Consider the following 23,690-nt stretch of genomic DNA (forward strand, 5'->3'; position numbering starts at 1 on the left):
GATACTGTCACGGCTAACCTGGTGGCAGAACTTTGTGACTTTGTCCTGACCCATAACTATTTCACATTTGGTGACAATGTATACTTTCAAATCAGCGGCACTGCGATGGGTACCCGCATGGCCCCACAGTATGCCAACATTTTTATGGCTGACTTAGAACAACGCTTCCTCAGCTCTCGTCCCCTAATGCCCCTACTCTACTTGTGCTACATTGATGACATCTTCATCATCTGGACCCATGGAAAAGAAGCTCTTGAGGAATTCCACCATGATTTCAACAATTTCCATCCCACCATCAACCTCAGCCTGGACCAGTCCACACAAGAGATCCACTTCCTGGACACTACGGTGCTAATAAGCGATGGTCACATAAACACCACCCTATATCGGAAACCTACTGACCGCTATTCCTACCTACATGCCTCTAGCTTTCATCCAGATCATACCACTCGATCCATTGTCTACAGCCAAGCGCTACGATATAACCGCATTTGCTCCAACCCCTCAGACAGAGACAAACACCTACAAGATCTCTATCATGCATTCCTACAACTACAATACCCACCTGCTGAAGTGAAGAAACAGATTGACAGAGCCAGAAGAGTACCCAGAAGTCACCTACTACAGGACAGGCCCAACAAAGAAAACAACAGAACGCCACTAGCCATCACCTTCAGCCCCCAACTAAAACCCCTCCAACGCATCATCAAGGATCTACAACCTATCCTGAAGGACGAGCCATCGCTCTCTCAGATCTTGGGAGACAGACCAGTCCTTGCTTACAGACAGCCCCCCAATCTGAAGCAAATACTCACCAGCAACCACACACCACACAACAGAACCACTAACCCAGGAACCTATCCTTGCAACAAAGCCCGTTGCCAACTCTGTCCACATATCTATTCAGGGGATACCATCATAGGGCCTAATCACATCAGCCACACTATCAGAGGCTCGTTCACCTGCGCATCTACCAATGTGATATATGCCATCATGTGCCAGCAATGCCCCTCTGCCATGTACATTGGCCAAACTGGACAGTCTCTACGTAAAAGAATGAATGGACACAAATCAGACGTCAAGAATTATAACATTCAAAAACCAGTTGGAGAACACTTCAATCTCTCTGGTCACTCGATCACAGACCTAAGAGTGGCTATCCTTCAACAAAAAAGCTTCAAAAACAGACTCCAACGAGAGACTGCTGAATTGGAATTAATTTGCAAACTGGATACAATTAACTTAGGCTTGAATAGAGACTGGGAGTGGATGAGTCATTACACAAAGTAAAACTATTTCCCCATGGTATTTCTCCCTCCCACCCCACCCCCCACTGTTCCTCTGATATTCTTGTTAACTGCTGGAATTAGCCTACCTGCTTGTCACCATGAAAGGTTTTCCTCCTTCCCCCCCCTGCTGTTGGTGATGGCTTATCTTAAGTGATCACTCTCCTTACAGTGTGTATGATAAACCCATTGTTTCATGTTCTCTGTGTGTGTGTATATAAATCTCTCCTCTGTTTTTTCCACCAAATGCATCCGATGAAGTGAGCTGTAGCTCACGAAAGCTTATGCTCTAATAAATTTGTTAGTCTCTAAGGTGCCACAAGTACTCCTTTTCTTTTTCCCATTGTTTGAGAGTCTTGTAAGATGGTATTAAAAAAAAAAAAAAAAAAAGGTAACAACTGTCCTATTAGGGAAGAGAAAAGAAGTCAGTTGAGATGGGCTGGAACTTTTGTTAAAGTCTGATCCTGTTTCATCCCAGGTGGTGTTTGTGATTCGGTTGGAATCAGCTGAGGTTGACGTCATCAGGTTTCTCTCTTTGGCCCAGTCTGGCCAGGACGTCTCTCGGGATTAGGATGAAGGTTCGGGGTCCCAGGAGATGATGGAAATGCAGCCAAGATGCAGCTCCAGTAGCCAGAGTCCCTCCTCCCCCACCTCTCCAAAGTCTCTTTCTTTAAGGACCCAAAAACGGACTGGTGGGTGGTACAATCCATCCCCTCATTATTTTGTCCACCAATTAGCCTAGTTCACAACATGTTTATTTCGGTTCACTAGTTTCTGGTTCTACACTTTTCTTGTTTACCATGCATGATCTTAACACAGTCCTTGAATTAGATCAGTATGCCCTTTCCTTTTGTAGGACTAATTTAGTCTGTCTCCCTTTCATATCTTTTCCCCATCAACATTTGTTACAGTTTTTTGCACAACAGAAACTGAAAATTCTTACGTGGAAAAACATAAATACCAGCATTTGCTCTGTTGTAAATGCTAAAAATAATAGAGATACATACTTAATGCAGAATTTGATACTAACACAAAGCTTCGGGTTGAATACAAAAGTCCCTCCCCCGATGCTGTATATAAAATTTAAAAGCGGCATCCTATGACTCATTAGAATTTATACATTCATACAGAATATTTATTTAAATGATTTTAATAGCTCATAGTAAGTTTAGGCTTTAACATAAATTGTCATAACTTCAGATTTAAACAGATGAATTTTTAAAAGAAAAAGCATAAATACAAATGAGTAAATTTTTTTAGGTTATCAATTTGTATCCACACTGACAAGCAGTGTCCTCTGTCAGACCCATCAAGTACCTACAAATCTTCAAATACAGAAGCTCCTCCCTGTTGTTGAAAGGGGAAATAACCTGCCCCACCCAGCAGTTGTGACTGAAGCATACCATACTTGTGCTCCTACTCAGAGCACCATGACATGCCCCTGCACAGTACAACTACGGCATCCGGCAAGAGGACACCTGAGAACAGTACTGAGAGTACATCTACACTGTTGTGTAAAACTCACATCAGTGAATGTCAGAGTCCAAATCTACAGTCTGTAGACTTGTGCTCAGGCTAAAAAAAAAAAAAAAACAAAACAGCAGTGTAGATATTCGGGCTCTGGCAGGAGTTTGGGCTCCTTGGTCTATCCCTGCAGACCCGCTGCCGGAGGTTTTAAAATGCAGCCTAGACTCACCCAGTGAGACTGAATCAATGCAGGGGTGGACTCTGGTGATTTACAAATGAGACACTAGGTGGATGAGGTAATATCTTTTATTGGAACAACTTCTGTTGGTGAAAGAGAAGCTTGTCTCTTTTACCAACGGAAGTTGCTCCAATAAAAGATATTATCTCACCCACCTTGTCTCTCTAATACCGTGGGGCCAACATGGCTACAAACAACCCTGAATACCTTACAAATAAATCAGTCGGCTGCTGTAGAACTCACACCCACTCAGGTCTTTGTCTTCACTAGATTTTACATCTTGAGTTAACAGCTGGCCCATTAACTCGAGAAAGACGAGACCTTTGGCCTGGTTAGCTAAATCGTTCGTAAATCATCTTTTTTTCCCCTTAATGCAGACATGTTAATCTCCAAAAGAAAAGGAGGACTTGTGGCACCTTAGAGACTAACAAATTTATTAGAGCATAAGCTTTCGTGAGCTACAGCTCACTTCATCGGATGCATTTGGCAAATGCATCCGATGAAGTGAGCTGTAGCTCACGAAAGCTTATGCTCTAATAAATTTGTTAGTCTCTAAGGTGCCACAGGTCCTCCTTTTCTTTTTGCGAATACAGACTAACACGGCTGCTTCTCTGAAACATGTTAATCTCTGCCTCCCTTAACAGGACAATTCGCATTGTAATCCACGTTAAACTTAGCCTACGTTTCACAGTTTTACCAGCACAGCTAATGTGGGGAGGGGTGTGGTTTTTACTGAAATAATTATACCGTTAACAGCACCTGTGTGGGGGCACTCATAACAGCAAAGCCTTGCTTTATAGCCTTTGGACATCGTCTATTATTTAATCGCCTTGGCGCCTCTATTGGGCCAGCTGTACCAGTCTCAAGGACCTTCATGCCAACGCAGTTACGCCCTTAGCGGGCAGGGAACCGAGGGCTGACCCGACCAGGCACCACCACGTGGCGAACCTGATGCCCTCTCTGCCCCGGGGCCTGCGCGGAGGCTGCCCGGCGGCAGGTCACACAGGCGGATCCCGAGGACACCGCACAGGCCGCTCTAGGGACGAGACGAGCCGGGCCGGGCCACACCACCCTGCGCTCACCGCTGACCCGCTCTCTCAGGAAGGCCCCGGGCCGCTCGGCTCCAGGGAGCCCGTTTGGGCCCCAGCGCGGAGAGCGCCTCGCAGCCGAAGCCTCCGTCCCGGACCAGCCCCCGCTCCCCCAACGTACCGCGCCGCTGCCGCCGCTGCGAGGAGGGGCCGGGCCGGGGCACGAAAAGCCGCTGCCGTCGCAACTTTTGGAAAAACGCGGGGAGGGGGGGAACCCCGCCCCCTGCCCCGGACGTGCATGCAAAGCCGCCCCCCCCCCTCACCCGGACGTGCATCTCCGGCCTCGCTTCCAGGGGGGCCCGAGCGGCCGCCATGGGCAAGAAGCACAAAAAGCACAAGACGGAGAAGGCGGAATGGCGATCGGCCGCCGCGCCCCCCACCTACAGCGGTGAGAGCCGGAGCGGCGGGGCCCTTCGCTGCCTCCTCAGCCCGCGGGCGGCGCCGCTGGCTCGGCGGGTTCGGCCCCGGGGGCCGCTGCCCGCGAGGTCTCCCGACGCTCGTTTTAGGGCGGGGGGGGGGGGCTGAGGCCAAACCCCCCCCCGCCGCCGCCGCCGCCGCCGCCGCGATGAGGGCGAGCTGGCGGCGGCGCGTTGAGCTGCGGCTCTCCCCTGGCTGCGCGGAGGTTGGCCCTGCTCGCCCGGGGGCGGGCTGCGGCTGAAAACAGCCGGGCAGAAATCGGCCAGATGAACGGCAGCAACTAGCGGGGGGGGCGGCGGCGGCTGAAGACCCCGGCGCTAGCCCCGAGCCCAGCTGACGCCTCAGGCTGCGGAGCCCAGCGCTGGGAGTCGCCTTCATCTGCCTAACTAATCCTGTACCTCCCCCGTGTACCAAGTGCGCTAGGGAGAGCCCCGCAAGGCCCGGTGGATTCAGCGGGCCTCTGCATCGCCCTAGACTAGCAGAGCCTAGCCCCGCGTCCCCGCCCTCTTCGCCGCGTCCCCGCAACCTCTTCTCGCCCATCTTCTCTCTCTCACGTCCTGGGGTCAGCGCAAACCTGGCAAAGCGAAGTCTTTGTGCGTTCAGGTGCTTATCGCAGTTTCCCTCCCTCTGTGTTCGATGCGCATAGGTAACGCTGCAGGCAGCTGATGAGTAACCTGCAGCTGTCGAAGAAAACTAGTTCCCCAGCAGCTATTTGGACTCTTGTATTTAAAAGAACAGGTGCACTCCTTGATGATAAGAAAAGGAGGACTTGTGGCACCTTAGAGACTAACGCATTTATTTGAGCATAAGCTCAAATAAATGCGTTAGTCTCTAAGGTGCCACAAGTCCTCCTTTTTTCTTTTTGCGAATACAGACTAACGCTTCTGAAACCTGTAATTGATGATGAAGAAAGGAAGGAGAGATTGGGTAGCATTACTCAAGGTAGATTGATGTAAATCAGAGCAGTTTAAATCACCAATTGTAATCGTGCTTTAAATCAGAAAGCGGGAAACCTTGGCTTAAATCATCTGTCTTAATTGTGTTTTTTGCATTTGTAAGTTTAGTTCTTTTTCTGAAGAAATGTTGATTCTCCTGGGTTGATAACCCCTAAAACTTGTTGATTTACAGCGAAAGATAGCTCTGCGCTAAAATTGGTACTTTGTTTTGCTAGCTAGGACAACATGCTACATCTTTTCATATTTAAGCAGTTAACGTACATTTAATCAGGTTCTTAATGTTTTCATTTTTTCTATTAGACAATGGTGAATGTTGCATATCTTATTTACTAAATTAACTTTTTACTTGTATATATATTGGAATTCATTTTAAAATGCACAAAAAGCAGCATCTTATTTTTTTTAATTTTAAAAATTGTCTTAAATGTGCTGACTATATAAGAAAAAAATGTTTTATTAAAACATATTTTCCATTTAACACTGATTTATTAAACAAAGGAAGTAATTAGTAAATTGAGCTGCTTGTGTCTGGTCACTGTATTCTTCAAGATTTTAGAACAAGGGTTCTCAAACTGGGGGTTGGGGCCCCTCAGGGAGTCCTGAGGTTATTACATGGGGGGTCACAAGCTGTCAGCCTCCCCCCCCCCCCCAAGCCCGCTTTGCCTCCAGCATTTAAAATGGTGTTAAATATACTAAAAAGTGTTTTTAATTTATAAGGGGGGGGTCGCACTCAGAGGCTTGCTATGTGAAAGGGGTCATCAGTAGACAAGTTTGAGTACTGCTCTTTTAGAAGTAAGACCTGGTCTACTATAAAAAAAATTAGGTCGTTTAACTACATCAGTCAGAGGTGTGAAAATCTATATGTAAACAGTGCTAGGCAATGGAATACTACTTCTGTTGAGCTAGCTACCTCCTCTAGGGGAGGTGGATTATCTACATTGATAGTAGAATCCTCCCATCTGTTAGGTAGTTTCTACGCTTAAATGCTACAGTGGCACAGCTGCAGCGTTTTAAGTGTAGATAAGCCCTCGTAGTTCTCTTTTCACACTTACCTTTTTTTCATAGGGTGGAAGAGGAAAACAAGCTTTCCTGCTTTTTCAATTCCCAATTGGTTTCTCAAGTTTCAGTGAACTAGTCATTTAACTGAACTAGTTGAATAATCTGAAAGGAAAATATTCTCTTGGCACCTGCAGAAGAGGATATTTGCTGTCAAAAGCTGGTTTAGCACTTTAGCAAACTGGTTCTAGGTGCTTAGCCAATCACTTTCAGCAGTTCAGAGGGCTGACTTTCTTTAAAACTTTGGTAGCAAACGTGCTGCCTAATATTGTATTTAATTTTAAATTAATATAAGATAGTTTAGGCCCTATATAGGTAATCAAAGTTTCAAATTTAATTTTAAATTTATTTTTAAAAACAAAAAAAATTTTTGTCATCGATTTCAGTTAGTTCAAAACAAAAAACTTCATAAATGTTAGAGTTATGATTATGTGCATTTCAAGAGAAGATGACCATTGAACACAGAAATAAAAACTCTGGAATGCACAAACTAAAGATGTATAAACTCTTTTGACGCCAGTCTTTTTTTATCCAGTTCTCTCTTGGGTTATTAACTGAACCATTTTCATTTCTGCTGTCCTGAGTCACTTTAAATAAGATGGTGAATTGAATTAATCTGACAAAGAATCAAGTAACTGCAGTTAATAGTCTTGGTTCTTAAACTATGTTCATGTGAGGCCAAAAGAACTGAAAACATTTTTAATTTGTTAGAAAGTTATAATCTGTGGGGCAGGCATCCATAGTACAAAAAGGAATAATGAAATATTGGCTGTTTAGTGGTTCAAGAGGAAATTACTTAAGCAAATAGTTGAAACGCTGATCTAAAAAAACAGTCTGTAAATATTTGCTACAATATTTGTTTTTAATATAAAAGATTGATTTAGTTTCTTGTCAGACAATGAATTGTGGGGATTCTTACTTTAGAAACTGTTAAATTCCTGGATCCTACAAACATTTATATCTGTACTTTACCTTACTCAAGTGAGTAAAGCTAAGCATGTGTGACTGTGTTTTCAGGATTGGTACCCAATTACACAAGTTTTCTGATGTTTTCTAGAATATAGCAGATTATTTTCTTGAATAATAAGGATTCATAAAGTTAAATTTATGGAAACCAACATCTTTGTCTGTTTAGTACAGCTGTTTCCTGCCTCAGATCGGTCAATTTAGGATTTTTTCTTTTAAAACTCCTTCAGATACGTTTCACAGTAATTACGCTATATGCTAGTTTGCAAATGGAATTTTCAGTAGAATGATACTGTCTGATAACTATTACTGTTTACTGTGTAACTTTTTTGTGTGTTTATGAATTTTTTTTTTTACTATGCTTTAATTTAGATTATGTGGATAAACCCCTGGAAAAGCCCTTGAAGCTAGTGCTTAAAGTTGGAGGAAGTGAGGTCACTGAACTCTCGGGATCAGGGCATGATTCAAGTTACTACGATGACAGGTCAGACCATGAGCGAGAGCGACACAAAGAAAAGAAGAAGAAAAAGAAAAAAAAGTCTGAGAAAGAGAAAGAAAAGCATCTTGATGATGAAGAGAGAAGGAAGAGAAAGGTAAACAATACTTGTTACACCACAGTTTCAGATACTGCGTTGTCTCCCTGTTAACATCTGAGGCAGTTCAAGATGTTTATTGATCTTCAAAGCCCTATACGTGGGCTTGGCAGAATTCAATGTTTGATAGTTTTGACAGATAGCAATATTTTATTTTTCACCATTTTTTCAATTTTTATCAATTTAAATTTTCACATTTGTAAGAAATTATGGGAGGAGTCAGACAATAACTAATGACAGTAGACATTGAGATTCAGACAGTTAAAACTTTATAAACTGTTAAAAAATAAATAGTCAACATCACATACAAAGTAAATATCCTTATTAGAGTTTGATTTAAGTCCTCAAGCTGCATATTTCTTTCTTTGTCTATGTGCAAATTTCATTTATTTTTATGGACTTTTTTTTTTGTTGGTTTGTTTGTGTATGATGAAATCAACATTTACAAATATTTACTGATTTTAAAAAATCTAATCCTTCCAAGCCTACCTTTGTGATTTGGTCCTAGTGACTGCTATTCTCCCTGTTCTTAGCCAAAATATGTGATGTGGTCAGCTAACAGTCCTTAGATTTAATTACCCTTCCAGATGCTCCCAGTATCTTAATGTTCCCTGAGACAACAGGAAGGGGTGTGTTCTTACAACTTGTGAAACATCTGTGTGCTCCTCACATATATGGAAGGTATTCATCTGATAATTTGCAGAACAATGTAATCATTTTATTATAAATCTTTTACTGTATTACCCGCTAATCAGTCTTCATGACGGGCTTGTCTACAAATGAAAATGTTGCATTTTTAAAATCTGATAAGTTGCATTTCATTGGAGTTAGAAACAAGTGCTTTATTACATTGACAACGGGAGAGTTCCAGCTTCTGAACTGAACCCAGCATGTGATTCTTGTCCTTGGAAGTTCCTGATATGTCGGACTTCAAAACTAACATCTTTAGGTATAGAAAATCTATTTTAGATCATGTTTAAAGGTTTATGTGTCTCCTTTTGAGACCTGCACAGATACCCTTGATAACTAAGGCGCTTGGCTTTACCAAAAGGAGAGGGATTTAAAAAAAAAAAAAAAAGTATAACATTTTGTAAAATGCCTTAAAACATTCCTAAAATAGCTCTGTTATAATATACATAAAGTCCATGGTTTGGTGTGATGTAAAGATTTTATTAGCCCTCATTTGCAATAACCTGCATTTCTCACTTGTTTCTTTGCTAGTTGTAAATATTGTGGCTTTCCCAGATTTGTGCTACTGAAAGCTGTATATGTTATACAAGATGAGACTGTCCTGTATTCCATAAACGGCCGTGAAGTTAGTCACATCTGTAGTTAAGTAGTGTCTAAGCATTCTTCTTTTATTTGCTAAAATCTTTCTGATTCTTTTACCTTTCAGTTCTATTCTCCCTAGATTTTTATAGGGCCTTCATCCCTGTAGTATTTGAACACCTTCCAGTAGTGCATTAGGCAAGGTGACTTGAATTATCTTCAATGTTTGTTTTTCTGCCTGAGAGTGAATTTTTCTGGAAAGTTTGATCAAAAATGGGTCAGAAATTCTTGAGAACAAGGCAATGGAAAATATGGTTTCTGTTGTAGAAACATTTTTTCAACTTTTTTTTTTTTTTTTGAACATCTCTATTACCACTAATTACCTGGGACTACAAAACTGAAATTGGACAGAATAACGGCCATTAGGGAAGAAAAGTGTGTTGTTGTATCCTATAATGTTTTTTGGGGTTTTTTTGACTTTGCTAAGTCACTATTTTCAGACCTTCATAATTAGCAGATGTGCAGTCTAAAATTATAGAACCTTTTAACAGTGATAGATCCAAATGTTGTAAATGAAAGAGGGCTTCACTGACCATCGGTAAGCACTGTAGTAAAAAAATGGGAGTGAGGCCGCCTAATTCAATACAAGATTGCTCATGTGCTATGGAGGCTTACAGGAGAAGATCTGTCAAATATCTCCAATCTTGCAAAGCATTTGTAGTTGTCTCTACTGTGGAGTTTGAGTTTCAGCATACTTACTTCATCCCAGTGCATACTGTCTTCTACTTGCTGCACCAGATAGTAAATGTGTAATGAACAAGGCAAAGCTACGTGCTTCTTGCTTCATCTTATAGTTACTATGAATGAAGTATCACGGCTGACCAGTTAGGACTTTACAGTTAACTGTGCTCTTTCATTTTGCAATTATTTGTACACATTTTAATGCCATTTTTTTCAGCAGAAGCATAGCAACTACTAGCCAAAAAAGTAGATGACTAGATACAGGAATGGAAATGATTTGCAAACGGGTGGTGAAAGTAACAGAAATTATTTTAAAGAAAGTATGTATAAGGTTATGCTTTAAACCATAATTGTCAACCTTGCAGTAAAGCACTAGGAGTCTGTTTTGTTTTGTTTTTTTCCCCCTAGGGATTTGAAGAAACTATATATTTTTCTTTAAATTTCTTTATTTTCATTGATGTCACTTGGATACTTAGTATTATTTTAATAAAAGGCTTTTGTATGAGAATATTTTATCTGAACCTGAACTGCCCTTTGTGAATATCTTTTTAACTATCTCCTATCATTGCTATATTAGGAAGAAAAGAAGAGAAAGAGGGAGAAAGAGCAGTGTGACACTGAGGGAGAAATGGATGACTTTGATCCTGGGAAAAAAGTGGAAGTTGAGCCACCTCCAGATCGCCCAGTCAGAGCTTGCAGAACTCAGCCAGGTAAGTGACCAAGACTAGATGGGAAACCTGGAAAATTTAAATTTCCTAGTATGTTCTTTAAAATTTTTCATAACTGAGTGTTAAAATAATACTTCTGATAATATACTAGGATATTAAGCTTTCAAGCAGTATGTAAAGATTTCTGCTGAAATCGAGGGATTTCAGTAGATTTTCCAGGTTGAAAAGATACTCTATGAAAAGCAATTATTCCTCTAATACCTTTGGGGCGTGATGGGTACGTTCCCAGGTGCCAGTTAGAAGTAAATTTTCAGTTAATTCTTCACAAGTTCACATCAGAGTGCATTTGCCTGTTTGAAGTATTAAAAAGAGGATATTTAAATTTCATTCCTGTATTGCTGTTTGCAGTATGTGCACCAGAATAAGGTGAACTGCAGATATATGTAATTATTTAGATTGAACATATAAAGGACCTGTGCATTTCACTAACTTCCTAACATGACACACAAATATAACCTATAATAAAATGCAAAGAGGAACAAAAGAGCCAGAGATCCCACACCAAAGCAGTGATTCAGCAGAAAACATAACACAATCCCTGTCCATAAGCTCTCCCCAAGTCCCTCTTCCACCTCTTAAACCATACCTTGCCCTCAGTGTCCTGTGCCAAAAATTGATCTTTGCAGTATGCCCTAAGTGTCAGAAAATTCACACTATTTTGAACCAGTACAGGAGCAAATCCACAGGCAAGGGAGAATGCCTCTCCAGCAGCAAGCTTTCTTTTCTAAATTGTCAAGCTTCAGCTTAAGCACCTACCTGATATTATTTGTGGCAGGCTATCAAGTACACAGGTCCTAAGTCATTAAGTTGTTAATTTGGCTTGTATCACCTTAAAACCTTTTCAGGTGCCAACAGGCAGCTAGTGCCTATACCTGTAATGTGTGGTTTTTATCCCTTCTCACTGTACAAATTCCATTAGATCCTGGAGCCAATGCTCAATATTAAATTTAGATAATCTTTATAAGCCATTTTTTAAAATTCCTTCAGACTTCTAAATTCTTTGAAATCCTTTTACTAACAAAAACTTCAGGACAAAGGAATCTCACTCTTGAGTGTCCTGTTAACTTTGCTTAGGCCACTTCCTTGAAAGATACTTCAGTAAATGTCTAGCAGAAATCTGGACCTGTATGAAAATTATCAGGCTTGATTTCAATCTTCATAAGATTAGAACGATGGTTGTTGACAGGGCAAATTAAAGATGGGAACTACACTTATCAACTGAGCAAATCGATATTGAGGAATTGGCAGGTTATAGGTGCTCCCTAAATTGAGGGTGTAGGCCCACTGTCAGGATGGGCCATAATTCTACAGGTAATTCACATTTATTGCCTCTGAACACACTGGGGCATTGAAAGCCTGGCAAATTTGAAATAGATGACTGTGAAATGTGTCCTTTAGACTGCTCTTTTTCACCTGTCTAGAGATGTGGCTTCCCCAAACATTTCATTTGTCCTTCCTGTTCTGGTTGAGGAAAGGGGAGAGGGTCTCTGTTACCCAGGTGAGAAGTGGGCCTTAATCTGCCCTCCAGGAGAATTCAGAATATTGCTTGTTTAATTCTTGCAACTGCTGAATCTGTGCACCCTCCTTGAAGAGCATAATTATTAAGGGATCAGTGTGCACTTCATAGATTCATCTTTGCGGTAATTAAAATATACTTATGTCTCTAGCTCCTGTTTGTTCTTTGTCTTTAATTTTAAAAAATAAACCCAAATCTTAAGAAGACTGAATGCAAAAATTTTTGTAAATAGAACACTAAGGTTGCACTGATAAAATGAAGTGAGGAAATGCAGAAATCAGCACTTCTGCAGCAATATCTGCACAGTCAGGTGTCCCATATGAAATCATTTTCTTGTTAAACAGATGCCTGAATGTATTACTCCTTGTTGTTAACTACTTGCCATGAAATATGCAGGTTGTGTGTCATGTACGATTATGTAGCTGTACGCACCATAGTGTATATATTTCTTTTATTTCTGTGCTGCATGAACATTTCTCATTTAATATAATAACTAACATATAAGGAAATAAAGCTTTATTGCCTGTCAAGAATAGATTTATTGTATGTGCTTTTGCTGTCCTTGAAAGAAATGAAAGGCTGAGTGACTTCTGGAGCGAGTTCGGGCCGTAGGGCTACATATTAAAGACTCGGTTAGGTATAAAACATGAACTTTGTTCTGAAGTAAATACTTTCATTCAACTGAACTTTATAAATATTTTTCACTCTCAAATTGCAGCTGAAAATGAGAGCACACCCATCCAACAATTATTAGAGCATTTCCTTCGTCAGTTGCAAAGGTAGGTCTGCATATTGTATAGATAGATGGTAACTGATGCTTATTAACATGCTGCTTTAGAATCTTCTAATTTGGTCTTCATTTTGGGAAGAATCATTTCAGACTGATATATAATTTGGTTTACCGCCATTGCTACCTTACTGGAGCCACTAAGAGAAACTATTCATGATTAATTGCATTTGGAAAAGTAGGAACTAGAAGTTCCCATTGTCATTCGTAATTTGATTTTTGCTCTAGGGCCCTTTAACGTACATTAATTACTTATTTTAGGGATTGGAAACCAACCACAAACTTTTGTTCCATAAAATGGAATAATTTCTGGTCAAATCTTATGATTGATTCTCCATCTGTCTGATTCAAATAAAAGTTCATAATTAATTAGCTGATAACTCACTGGTTGGGGGAGGTTTTTTCATTTTATAATTTTTTTTTGGAAGATATCAGCTCTGTACAGGCCAAATCTTGGAAAAATCACTAGTAGAACCTATTTTTTCTCCCTTTGTAATAAAACTATAAATTTAAATTTGAGACTATTAATCAGCTATTAATTCTAAAACTAGTTGATCAGGAACACCACTCTGAATTAACTGCTTTAGTAGAAAGAAGAAAAATCCTAATCGAAAAGATGAAAACAAGAGTTACTTCTGCAAGGTGTTGTGACCACAATTTCTACTGATCATTTGTTGTTTAAGGGAAACTAACACAAGTGAAATGCAGAATGCATACCAGTAAATCAATAAACAGTTTCAAGCACTGGCTTATAAATAAAAATTAGGGTTGTCAAGCGATTAAAAAAATTTTATTGCGATTAATCACACTGTTAAACAATAATAGAATACCATTTATTTAAATAGTTTTGGATATTTTCTACATTTTCAAATATATTGATTTCAGTTACAACACAGAATACAAAGTGTACAGTGCTTATTTTATATTTTTATTACAAATATTTGTACTGTAAAAAATGAAAGAAATTATATTTTTTAATTCACCTAATACAAGTACTGTAGTACAATCTCTATCATGAAAGTTGTACTTACAAATGTAGAATTATGTACAAAAAAAACCCCTGCATTCAAAAACAAAAGAAATCTAAAACTTTAGAGCCTACAAATCCATTGAGTCCTACTTCTTGTTCAGCCAATTGCTAAGAGAAACAAGTTTGTTTACATTTACCGGCGATAATGCTGCCCGCTTCTTGTTTACAATGTCACCTGAAAGAGAGAACAGGCATTCGCATGGCACTGTTGTAGCCGTCGTTGCAAGATATTTATGTGCTAGATACGCTAAAGATTCATGTGTCCCTTCATGCTTCAACCACCGTACCAGAGGACATGCGTCCATGCTGATAACGTGTTCTGCTCAATAACCATCCAAAGCACTGTAGACCGACGCATGTTCATTTTCATCATCTGAGTCAGATGCCACCAGCAGAAGTTTGATTTTCCTTTTTGGTGGTTTGGATTCTGTAGTGTCCTCATTGGAGTGTTACTCCTGAAATCATGCTCCGCACTCTGTTCCAATCAGATTTTGGAAGGCACTTCCGATTCTAAAACATTGGGTCAAGTGCTGTAGCTATCTTTAGAAATCTCACTTTGATACCTTCTTTGCATTTTGTCAAATCTGCAGTGAAAATGTTCTTAAAGCGAACATGTGCTGGGTCATCATCCAAGACTGCTATAACATGAAATATATGGCAGAATGCTGGTAAAACAGAACAGGAGACATGCAATTCTCCCCCAAGGAGCTCAGTCACAAATTTAATTAATGTATTATTTTTTTAAAAAAGCATCATCAGCATGGAAGCATGTCCTCTGGAACTGTGGCCAAAGCATGAAGAAGCATACAAATGTTTAGAAAAACTGGCATATAAATAGGTTTCAGAGTAGCAGCCGTGTTAGTCTGTATTCGCAAAAAGAAAAGGAGTACTTGTGGCACCTTAGAGACTAACAAATTTATTAGAGCATAAGCTTTCATGAGCTACAGCTCACTTCATCGGATGCATTTGGTGGAAAAAACAGAGGAGAGATTTATATACACACACACACACAGAGAACATGAAACAATGGGTTTATCATACACACTGTAAGGAGAGTGATCACTTAAGATAAGCCATCACCAACAGCGGGGGGGGGGGGGGGAAGGAGGAAAACCTTTCATGGTGACAAGCAAGGTAGGCTAATTCCAGCAGTTAACAAGAATATCAGAGGAACAGTGGGGGGTGGGGTGGGAGGGAGAAATACCATGGGGAAATAGTTTTACTTTGTGTAATGACTCATCCATTCCCAGTCTCTATTCAAGCCTAAGTTAATTGTATCCAGTTTGCAAATTAATTCCAATTCAGCAGTCTCTCGTTGGAGTCTGTTTTTGAAGCTTTTTTGTTGAAGGATAGCCACTCTTAGGTCTGTGATCGAGTGACCAGAGAGATTGAAGTGTTCTCCAACTGGTTTTTGAATGTTATAATTCTTGACGTCTGATTTGTGTCCATTCATTCTTTTACGTAGAGACTGTCCAGTTTGGCCAATGTACATGGCAGAGGGGCATTGCTGGCACATGATGGCATATATCACATTGGTAGATGCGCAGGTGAACGAGCCTCTGATAGTGTGGCTGATGTGATTAGGCCCTATGATGGTATCCCCTGAATAGATATGTGGACAGAGTTGGCAACGGGCTTTGTTGCAAGGATAGGTTCCTGGGTTAGTGGTTCTGTTGTGTGGTGTGTGGTTGCTGGTGAGTATTTGCTTCAGATTGGGGGCTGTCTGTAAGCAAGGACTGGTCTGTCTCCCAAGATCTGAGAGAGCGATGGCTCGTCCTTCAGGATAGGTTGTAGATCCTTGATGATGCGTTGGAGAGGTTTTAGTTGGGGGCTGAAGGTGATGGCTAGTGGCGTTCTGTTGTTTTCTTTGTTGGGCCTGTCCTGTAGTAGGTGACTTCTGGGTACTCTTCTGGCTCTGTCAATCTGTTTCTTCACTTCAGCAGGTGGGTATTGTAGTTGTAGGAATGCATGATAGAGATCTTGTAGGTGTTTGTCTCTGGATACAATTAACTTAGGCTTGAATAGAGACTGGGAATGGATGAGTCATTACACAAAGTAAAACTATTTCCCCATGGTATTTCTCCCTCCCACCCCACCCCCCACTGTTCCTCTGATATTCTTGTTAACTGCTGGAATTAGCCTACCTGCTTGTCACCATGAAAGGTTTTCCTCCTTTCCCCCCCCTGCTGTTGGTGATGGCTTATCTTAAGTGATCACTCTCCTTACAGTGTGTATGATAAACCCATTGTTTCATGTTCTCTGTGTGTGTGTGTGTGTGTGTGTGTGTGTGTGTGTGTGTGTGTGTGTGTGTATATAAATCTCTCCTCTGTTTTTTCCACCAAATGCATCTGATGAAGTGAGCTGTAGCTCACGAAAGCTTATGCTCTAATAAATTTGTTAGTCTCTAAGGTGCCACAAGTACTCCTTTTCTTTTTGGCATATAAATACTTCGCAATGCCAGCTACAAAAGTGCCATGCGAACGCCTGTTCTCGCTTTCTGGTGACATTGTAAATAAGAAGTGGGCAGCATTATCTCCCATAAATGTAAACAAACTTGATGTCTTAGTGATTGGCTGAGCAAGAAGTTGGACTAAGTGGACTTGTAAGCGCTAAAGTTTTACGTTGTTTTGTTTTTGAGTGCAGCTAAGTAACAAATTAAAAATCTACATTTGTAAGTTGCACTTGCAGGGTAAAGAGATTGCAGCACAGTACTTGTATGAGGTGAATTGAAAAAATATTTTCTTTTGTTTGCCATTTTTACGGTGCAAATATTTGTAATAAAAAATAATATAAAGTGAGCACCGTCAACTTCGTATACTGTTGTAATTGTAATTTTAAAAATGTAGAAAAACATCCAAAAATATTTAATACATTTCAATTATTTAGCAGTACTATTAAAACTGCGATTAACCGTGATACATCTTTAATTGTGATTGTTTTTTTTTGTTAGTTGCTTGAGGTAACTACAATTAAGTGACAGCCCTCATAAAAATATTTCCAAACAGACTAAATGTTCTTAAATCAAGTCAAAATCCTCTCTCTCCCGTATCAGCAGATGGATGCAGATACTTTTTTTTTTTTAAGTGACAACAGGTGTTAATGACATAAAATGATATGTTATAAGGAGCAGTGATCACTTTCTTTCCTAGCATAATTATATACGCTTTTTATTCCATTTTTAGGAAAGATCCTCATGGGTTTTTTGCTTTTCCAGTCACGGATGCCATTGCTCCTGGATATTCCATGATAATCAAACATCCCATGGATTTTGGCACTATGAAGGACAAAATAGCAGCAAATGAGTACAAATCAGTTACCGAATTCAAGGTGAAGTGATAAGGATTTGGTTACTTCAAAACATTTTTCAATAAAAAAACCTTTAATTTGAGTGAGATTTGTAGGTGAAATTAATTCATGTCAGTCACGCTTCTAACATGTAATTCACTTATAAATAATTCATCACACTTTTTTACATCCTGTTCATAGGAGTGGGAGTATACTGTATACTCTATAATCTGTCTTGCTGTCCTAGGGCAACTGCTAAGATTATTGCAGACCAAGAATGTGTACTACTGATGATAAACTTACTGTGGTATGCAATTCAGTGCTACGAGGAGATAACATTCAGAAAAAACATTCGAGAAGGATGCGTTTTAGAGAACTCTGGATGATCTGTTTAAATCTAGATTCGTTCATTAGTGACCAAAAGGTGATTGTGCCCTTTGGAGGCGCTTTGACAGATGTTAAATGAACGTGATGTTCTAAGACATAAATGAAATAAAATGTTCTGTATGTGGACATTTTAGCTCCACTTTAACTAGAGAGCTGCTATTAGCATCTCCATAATTCTTTGGCAGATACTTTACATAAGGGCAGGTCTACACTAGAAGCGCTATATCGGTGCAGCTGCGCTGCTGTAGCATGTCTGGTGAAGATGCTCTATGCTGACGGGAGAGTGCTCTCTTGTTGGCATAATTACTCCAACTCTGCAAGAGGCAGAAGCTATGCTGGGGGAGAGCATTTGCCAACACAGCGCCAGTGTGGACAGTGCTTAGGGTGCTGTAACTTGCATTGCTCAGGGGGCTGGCTTTTTTTTAAGTTAGGTCAATTTAAGCAGTAATGTAGACCTGCCCTCTGACAAAGAATAATTCTCATTTTAGTTTGTATAATTTTTTTATATAGTTAGTGTTTCTTTCTTTGATTTATTGCCTTTTCCAAGTGATTTACAGTTTGAAATTGCTGGCTAGCATTGGACCAGTTTCTTGGTTATTGATGGCTTGTTTTACGGGATTTGAGGAAATGGCCTGTTTCACTGCCATTGGGTGTATTTTGGTTCTAGTTACCGAGAACTACATTGGGGGGATTGCTTGCTCCACAGGTGATGGATGAAAACAGGATGTTCATAGTGATTCATCAACTGCCTTAAATATCATTGTTCATAAAGTGGTATGGATGCATCTTTAGAACTTAACAGAGGTTGGTGGTGTGGCTGTTGAGTGGTTGTTCCTTTCTTTGAGAGGTCAGGGTGGTGTTGGGCAAACAATTACTTGTCTTTCCCAAAGGTGCTCTCATTCAGGGTTGCACGAGTATTCTCTCTTGTTCAATGAAGTATGAGACCATTATGGGAGTTGGTAAGAAAGGTCTGGGTTGCAGTGTCTTCAGTGTACTAACACTCACCTTTTGTTCCTATTTCTTCCAACTCGACTGGTTCATTGGAATGAGCTATTCAGCGTCTTAACAGCAAGGCGTGGGTGAGAGTTGGAAGGCTGAATTTCAACACAGGAAAGACTGAAATAGTGGTTGTAGGCGGGGGGAAGCCACCCCAGAAATTATGACAATTATATCATGGCTCCCTATTAACAGGATTGTCTCTCATTTGTTTCTGAAGTCTTCACCTGTGTTCCTTTTTGTAGCAACAGTTTCTACTGAATATTCTGGGAGTAGAGGTTGCCAAGTGTCTCGTCTCCTGTACTTGACAAAGAGTTTGCATCCTTTTCTTTCAGATGTGGGTTTCGTCACTGTGGTTCATACTTTGTCATCTCAAGGTTGCTTGTTGCAGTTGCTTGTTCTATATTTCTTATGGGCATAGTCCCACATGGAAATTGTAGCTGGTGCAAAATGTGATGGTTCCCTTATTAAGTGTACAGAAAGCACATTACGCCAATATTCCACGATAAGCCCTGACTTGTATTTGATTTTGAGATGAAGTTTGAGCTGTTGGGTTTTAGCTATAAAGCCATAAATGTTCATTCTAGTTCTGTTTACAGGAGTGATCTCTAACTGCTGCTACACCAGTTCTGATTATCTGAGGTACTTGACCTGAATAAATATTTCCTTGTAAGAGAAGTCATTCAGAAACATACACGTCAACTAAGGGAAGAGAATGGGTGAGGGAGCCTGCGATAGCTTTGCTGCCAAGGAGTGGCACTTGTTTCCAAGGCCAGTAGCTTAGGAAAAGATTTTTGTCCTCCCCATACAGCTCTTCAGAAGGAGTCACATCACATAGAGCCCAGACTCACTACCTTGTTTGCTCCTTCATTCATGTGCCTTTGTTCACGGTCCCCCATTTCTATCCCTCAAATTCTCTTTAATCAAAGAGGCTAGAGGCAAATCACTTAACCTCCAAGTAGTCACAGCAGCTGTGACTGTGCCCCTCTGCTTCTTTAGCATTGTATTGACGGCTTTTGCCCTAGGTATAAGAGCAGCACTTTCCCAATCCCTGCCTTAAACCAGGAAATTAAGAAAAGAAAGATTTATTCTAATTTAAAGAGTTTCTTCTGAGATCGGAATCTGGTTAGGAGTTTAGGTCCAGATTTTCAAAGGTCTTTAGGCACTTAAAGATGCAGTTAGGCACTTAATAAGATTTTCAAAAGCACCTAAGTGCCTAACTCCAATTATAGGCACCTAGGGGCTTTTTAAAATCCCATTAGGCTCCAATCTGCATTTAAAAATGCCTAAACACCTTTGAAAATCTGGCCCTGAGACTATAAACTCCAGAGGCTTGTTTTTCAAAAGGCATATAATTCCTTGCGCAAAAGTGCATGCACAGATAGGGTATGTTCATGCACAAGTGACCAAGAAATTATGATTTGCATGAGTAGTTACCTGATTTGTATGCAGAGAATCATTCAAATCTAGTTGTTTGTACAGCCACCCTTTAAATATTTGTGTTAATGGGCGTTACAGCCACCTTTGGGAACCAGTGCTATCAAGCTAGCTCTAATTTATCATGCTCTGATCTAATTTAATGAGGGCCAAGGGACTTTAGTGTTTTGCTTTGACTCTGGCCTTGCAAAATTCTGAAACTTTCATATCCATTTCAAGTCTACAGAATTTTTTAAATGCATCCGATGAAGTGAGCTGTAGCTCACGAAAGCTTATGCTCTAATAAATTTGTTAGTCTCTAAGGTGCCACAAGTACTCCTTTTCTTTTTGAGAATTTTTTAAATAGTTCATGGATCTCATGTAAAACTGTTAATACTTTCCATACGGTTATTGTGAGGGAGTAGTAATGAATAGTGTTCTTTTTTTAATGTGCATGAAAAGGAATTGCACACTTAAAAGGCTTATCCAATTTATATCTGAATATAGTTGTGTAACACCTGTAGAGAAGTCCAGCAGTAAGAAGTAGCAGATTTTAAAGGGGACATGGAAAGCAAAAGAAGAAAATATGTGTTTATGCCTTTTCTACTTTTTTATTATGTTTAAAGGATGTCTGAAAGGTAGTTTCAAAAATGCTTTTACTTTAGAAATTCTGTTCTTGTGTACCCTCTTTCTCTTGAAAGACGCTATAGAACTGGAATAGTAACATCAGAGATGTCATGCAATTAAATCGCATTAAAAGAAGTGATTTTTTTATTCAGGCTGTTCTAAAATTCCTCGTTGCCTGCTTTTGTTTACATTGTTTTAATTTAAATTGGAATAAATGATTGGGAGGGGAAAAACGTCTTAAAGATTCAGTGACACAAAAACCTTCAGTTAAGGAGTGAGAGAGCTCACAATACAGATCTGTGACTACTCCATTCCCCCAGGGAGCCCGCTTGGAAATCAAGGAAAACTAGACTTTATATTCCAGCTACTTCTGAGTTTAAAAAATGAACAAGGAAAAAGTTGTGTGTGCATAAAATAAATAAAATTTAATCTTTCGGGACTTCACTGAACATCATAAGGAAGCAAAAAAGGTGCAACCCTTTGCAAGTCACTTTTACCTCATATTCACTTAATGTTCTTGAACGCTTGGTGTTCTCAAAATGTCTTTGCATTGAATGCTTCTTAACGTGGCTGTCTTCACAGGATGTTATCTGGAGTTCTTTTTTATGTTCAGGTATTGAAGGAGGTATGAAGTTTTAGCAACTCTTGTGTTTTGTATTTTTCAGGCAGATTTTAAACTGATGTGTGATAATGCAATGACGTACAACAGACCAGATACTGTGTACTACAAGCTAGCCAAGAAGATACTCCACACAGGCTTTAAGATGATGAGCAAAGTAAGAGATCTATTAAAAACAAAAAGCAGAAAAGATTAGTTAAACTGACAAGGACTATAATCAGTCATAGTAATAAACATTATTTCATCCATCTGTCATTAATTATAGCAGTGCCCACCCGTGCTGCTATATTTAAGGGCTTGTCGGCATTTCCATTATAACCCCCCTTTCTTTTAGGTCCTGATTATGCACCACTGAAATCAGTGGGAGCTTTGCCACTAACTTTAATGGGAGCAGAAACAGGGCCTAAATCTATATAACCCAACTATAAAAATTTGTTTCAGGCTGAAACTTTGGATACAAGGTCTCACTCGAGAAACAAATTTCATTTACCCTATTGATTTTAAATGAGCAGAGCTCTTTTAAAAAGTTTTGACTGTAAAAAGATTGTGGATTGGAGGGAATTTTCCCATATCTGTTACTCTAAAATGGTTGTTAATGTGGACTAGTGTTTATAGGCTACCTTGCATGTGTGTTGCTGTTCAGTTATGGTAAGTCTATATGTAAAAAAGGGGAGCTGTATCTACATGTATAGTTCTTATTTGTTTCTTGATAGTCGGGCTGAGAAATTCTGGTGCCATGCTACCATGACCAAATCATGTTGCATCACCATTGGAAGTTAGACAATAGGAGCAAAATAAGGCCATGGCCATTCCCATCCCATCCCATTATCATAGCATCTTGGCTATGAGGGAAAGGTAAAGTCCCTGCCGCTCTGTCCTTTCTGATTCTAGGAACGGCTGTTAGCTTTGAAGCGCAGCATGTCGTTTATGCAGGACATGGATTTTTCTCAGCAGGCAGCTCTTTTGGGTGATGAAGACACAGCTGTTGAGGAACCTGTTCCTGAAGTCGTTCCAGTACAAGTAGAGACTGCCAAGAAATCCAAAAAGCCAAGTAAAGAAGTTATTAGGTAAAGGTCTTAATGGAAATGCATACTTCTTTGTGGCAGCTATTGTACTCTTGATCAATGCAGCAGGCCAGGCTTGGGTAAGGAGTAGGGAGCAACTCTCTGCAATTTTGTGTTTGATACTTTAAGTAATACAAAGTTAAAATGAAATTTGATCATGCAGTAGTTTCATAGCTTGATGATTCCAAATCTATAACAAACCCCATTGCTTTTAAAGCTGAATATACCTCCCTCTGCAAACTAACATGACTTGACTGTTGATGAATATTTTCTCTTCCTCTTTTACGTGCTCTAAAATTGAGATCTGACTTTATTTTAATGGTGGCTTAAAGCCTCTTTCACCTCCAAGTGTCTGTCACCTTTTATCATCACATTTCCCAAAAGTTCTTGAGGTTGCAGAAATAGTTTCTGTGAGTAATGTCAAACCTACTGAGAAATTATGAACTTCAAGTTTTAAAGGATGACTATTTTGACACCAGAGTTATGAAATAGACGTTGCAAAAAAAAGTCCAAAATTAGTAAATAGTACAATTTTTTGAAACTGAAGGTTTGTGTATCCCTTTAAACATGTTTTATGAGGGTTTTTTCCTTTCCCCTCTTGTTGTTTATAAGGGTCTTTTTATCAAAGGAAACAATAAAACTAGTAGTTTTGTCAAATGAACAGAGTAAACACACTAGAAAAAATAGTAAACTTTTTTGCAAACATTTTTCAGTTAAGATAATCTTACCTATTGTAATTGGTAACTATACTAGGTTCAAAATTTCCAATCAACTATTGCTTTTTTTCCAAGCTTATGGTGTGCCTTTAAATATAAAAAAAATTAGAATATAATCTGCCACAGCGATTTTTGGAACAGATTGACAGCTCTGGTAATCATCGTTGGTGTCTAATGGAAGAAACAGGAGATTAATTTAGCAGTTCTGTCCGTGTGTGCTCGAGAGAGAGACACAGGTATGGGGTTAAAAATAGACCTCTTCAAATGTTTGGGTGTTTGCATTGACTTGAATTATTATACAGTAGAACCTCAGAGTTCTGAGCACCTAAGCTACAAACTGACCGATCAACGACACACCTCTTTTGGAACCAGTAGTATGCAATCAGGCAGCAGCCAAGACCAAAAAAAAAGGCAAATTCAGTGCTGTACAGTACTGTGTTAA

General features: G+C 39.7%; 2 protein-coding genes across 10 annotated transcripts in view; one reads left to right on the forward strand and one right to left on the reverse strand.

Annotated features, from left to right (window-relative positions):
• The window catches only part of TRIP13 (thyroid hormone receptor interactor 13), a 47,077-nt gene extending 41,894 nt beyond the window's left edge, over nt 1-5,183 (reverse strand). The window contains exon 1 of one of the 4 annotated variants that reach the window (XM_038388958.2): nt 5,071-5,183. Coding sequence is in view for 2 of the 4 variants with exons in the window: in XM_038388953.2 (XP_038244881.2) it covers nt 4,201-4,393 (193 nt within the window). In the remaining 2 variants the exon portion in view is untranslated. The other 3 variants (XM_038388951.2, XM_038388953.2, XM_043508553.1) reach the window with 3 other exon arrangements.
• Nucleotides 4,338-23,690, forward strand: part of BRD9 (bromodomain containing 9) — a 56,877-nt gene continuing 37,524 nt past the window's right edge. For 2 of the 6 annotated variants that reach the window (XM_038388943.2, XM_038388944.2), the window contains exons 1-7: nt 4,338-4,467; nt 7,847-8,067; nt 10,655-10,787; nt 13,040-13,100; nt 17,321-17,465; nt 21,515-21,625; nt 22,360-22,535. In XM_038388943.2, the coding sequence (XP_038244871.1) occupies nt 4,392-4,467; nt 7,847-8,067; nt 10,655-10,787; nt 13,040-13,100; nt 17,321-17,465; nt 21,515-21,625; nt 22,360-22,535 (923 nt within the window). In that variant the 5' untranslated portion in view covers nt 4,338-4,391. The remainder of the gene's footprint in view (nt 4,468-7,846; nt 8,068-10,654; nt 10,788-13,039; nt 13,101-17,320; nt 17,466-21,514; nt 21,626-22,359; nt 22,536-23,690) is intronic. The other 4 variants (XM_038388945.2, XM_038388947.2, XM_038388946.2 and 1 more) reach the window with 2 other exon arrangements.

The sequence above is a fragment of the Dermochelys coriacea genome, chromosome 2, assembly GCF_009764565.3.
Source record: "Dermochelys coriacea isolate rDerCor1 chromosome 2, rDerCor1.pri.v4, whole genome shotgun sequence".
Lineage (NCBI taxonomy): Eukaryota > Metazoa > Chordata > Testudines > Dermochelyidae > Dermochelys > Dermochelys coriacea.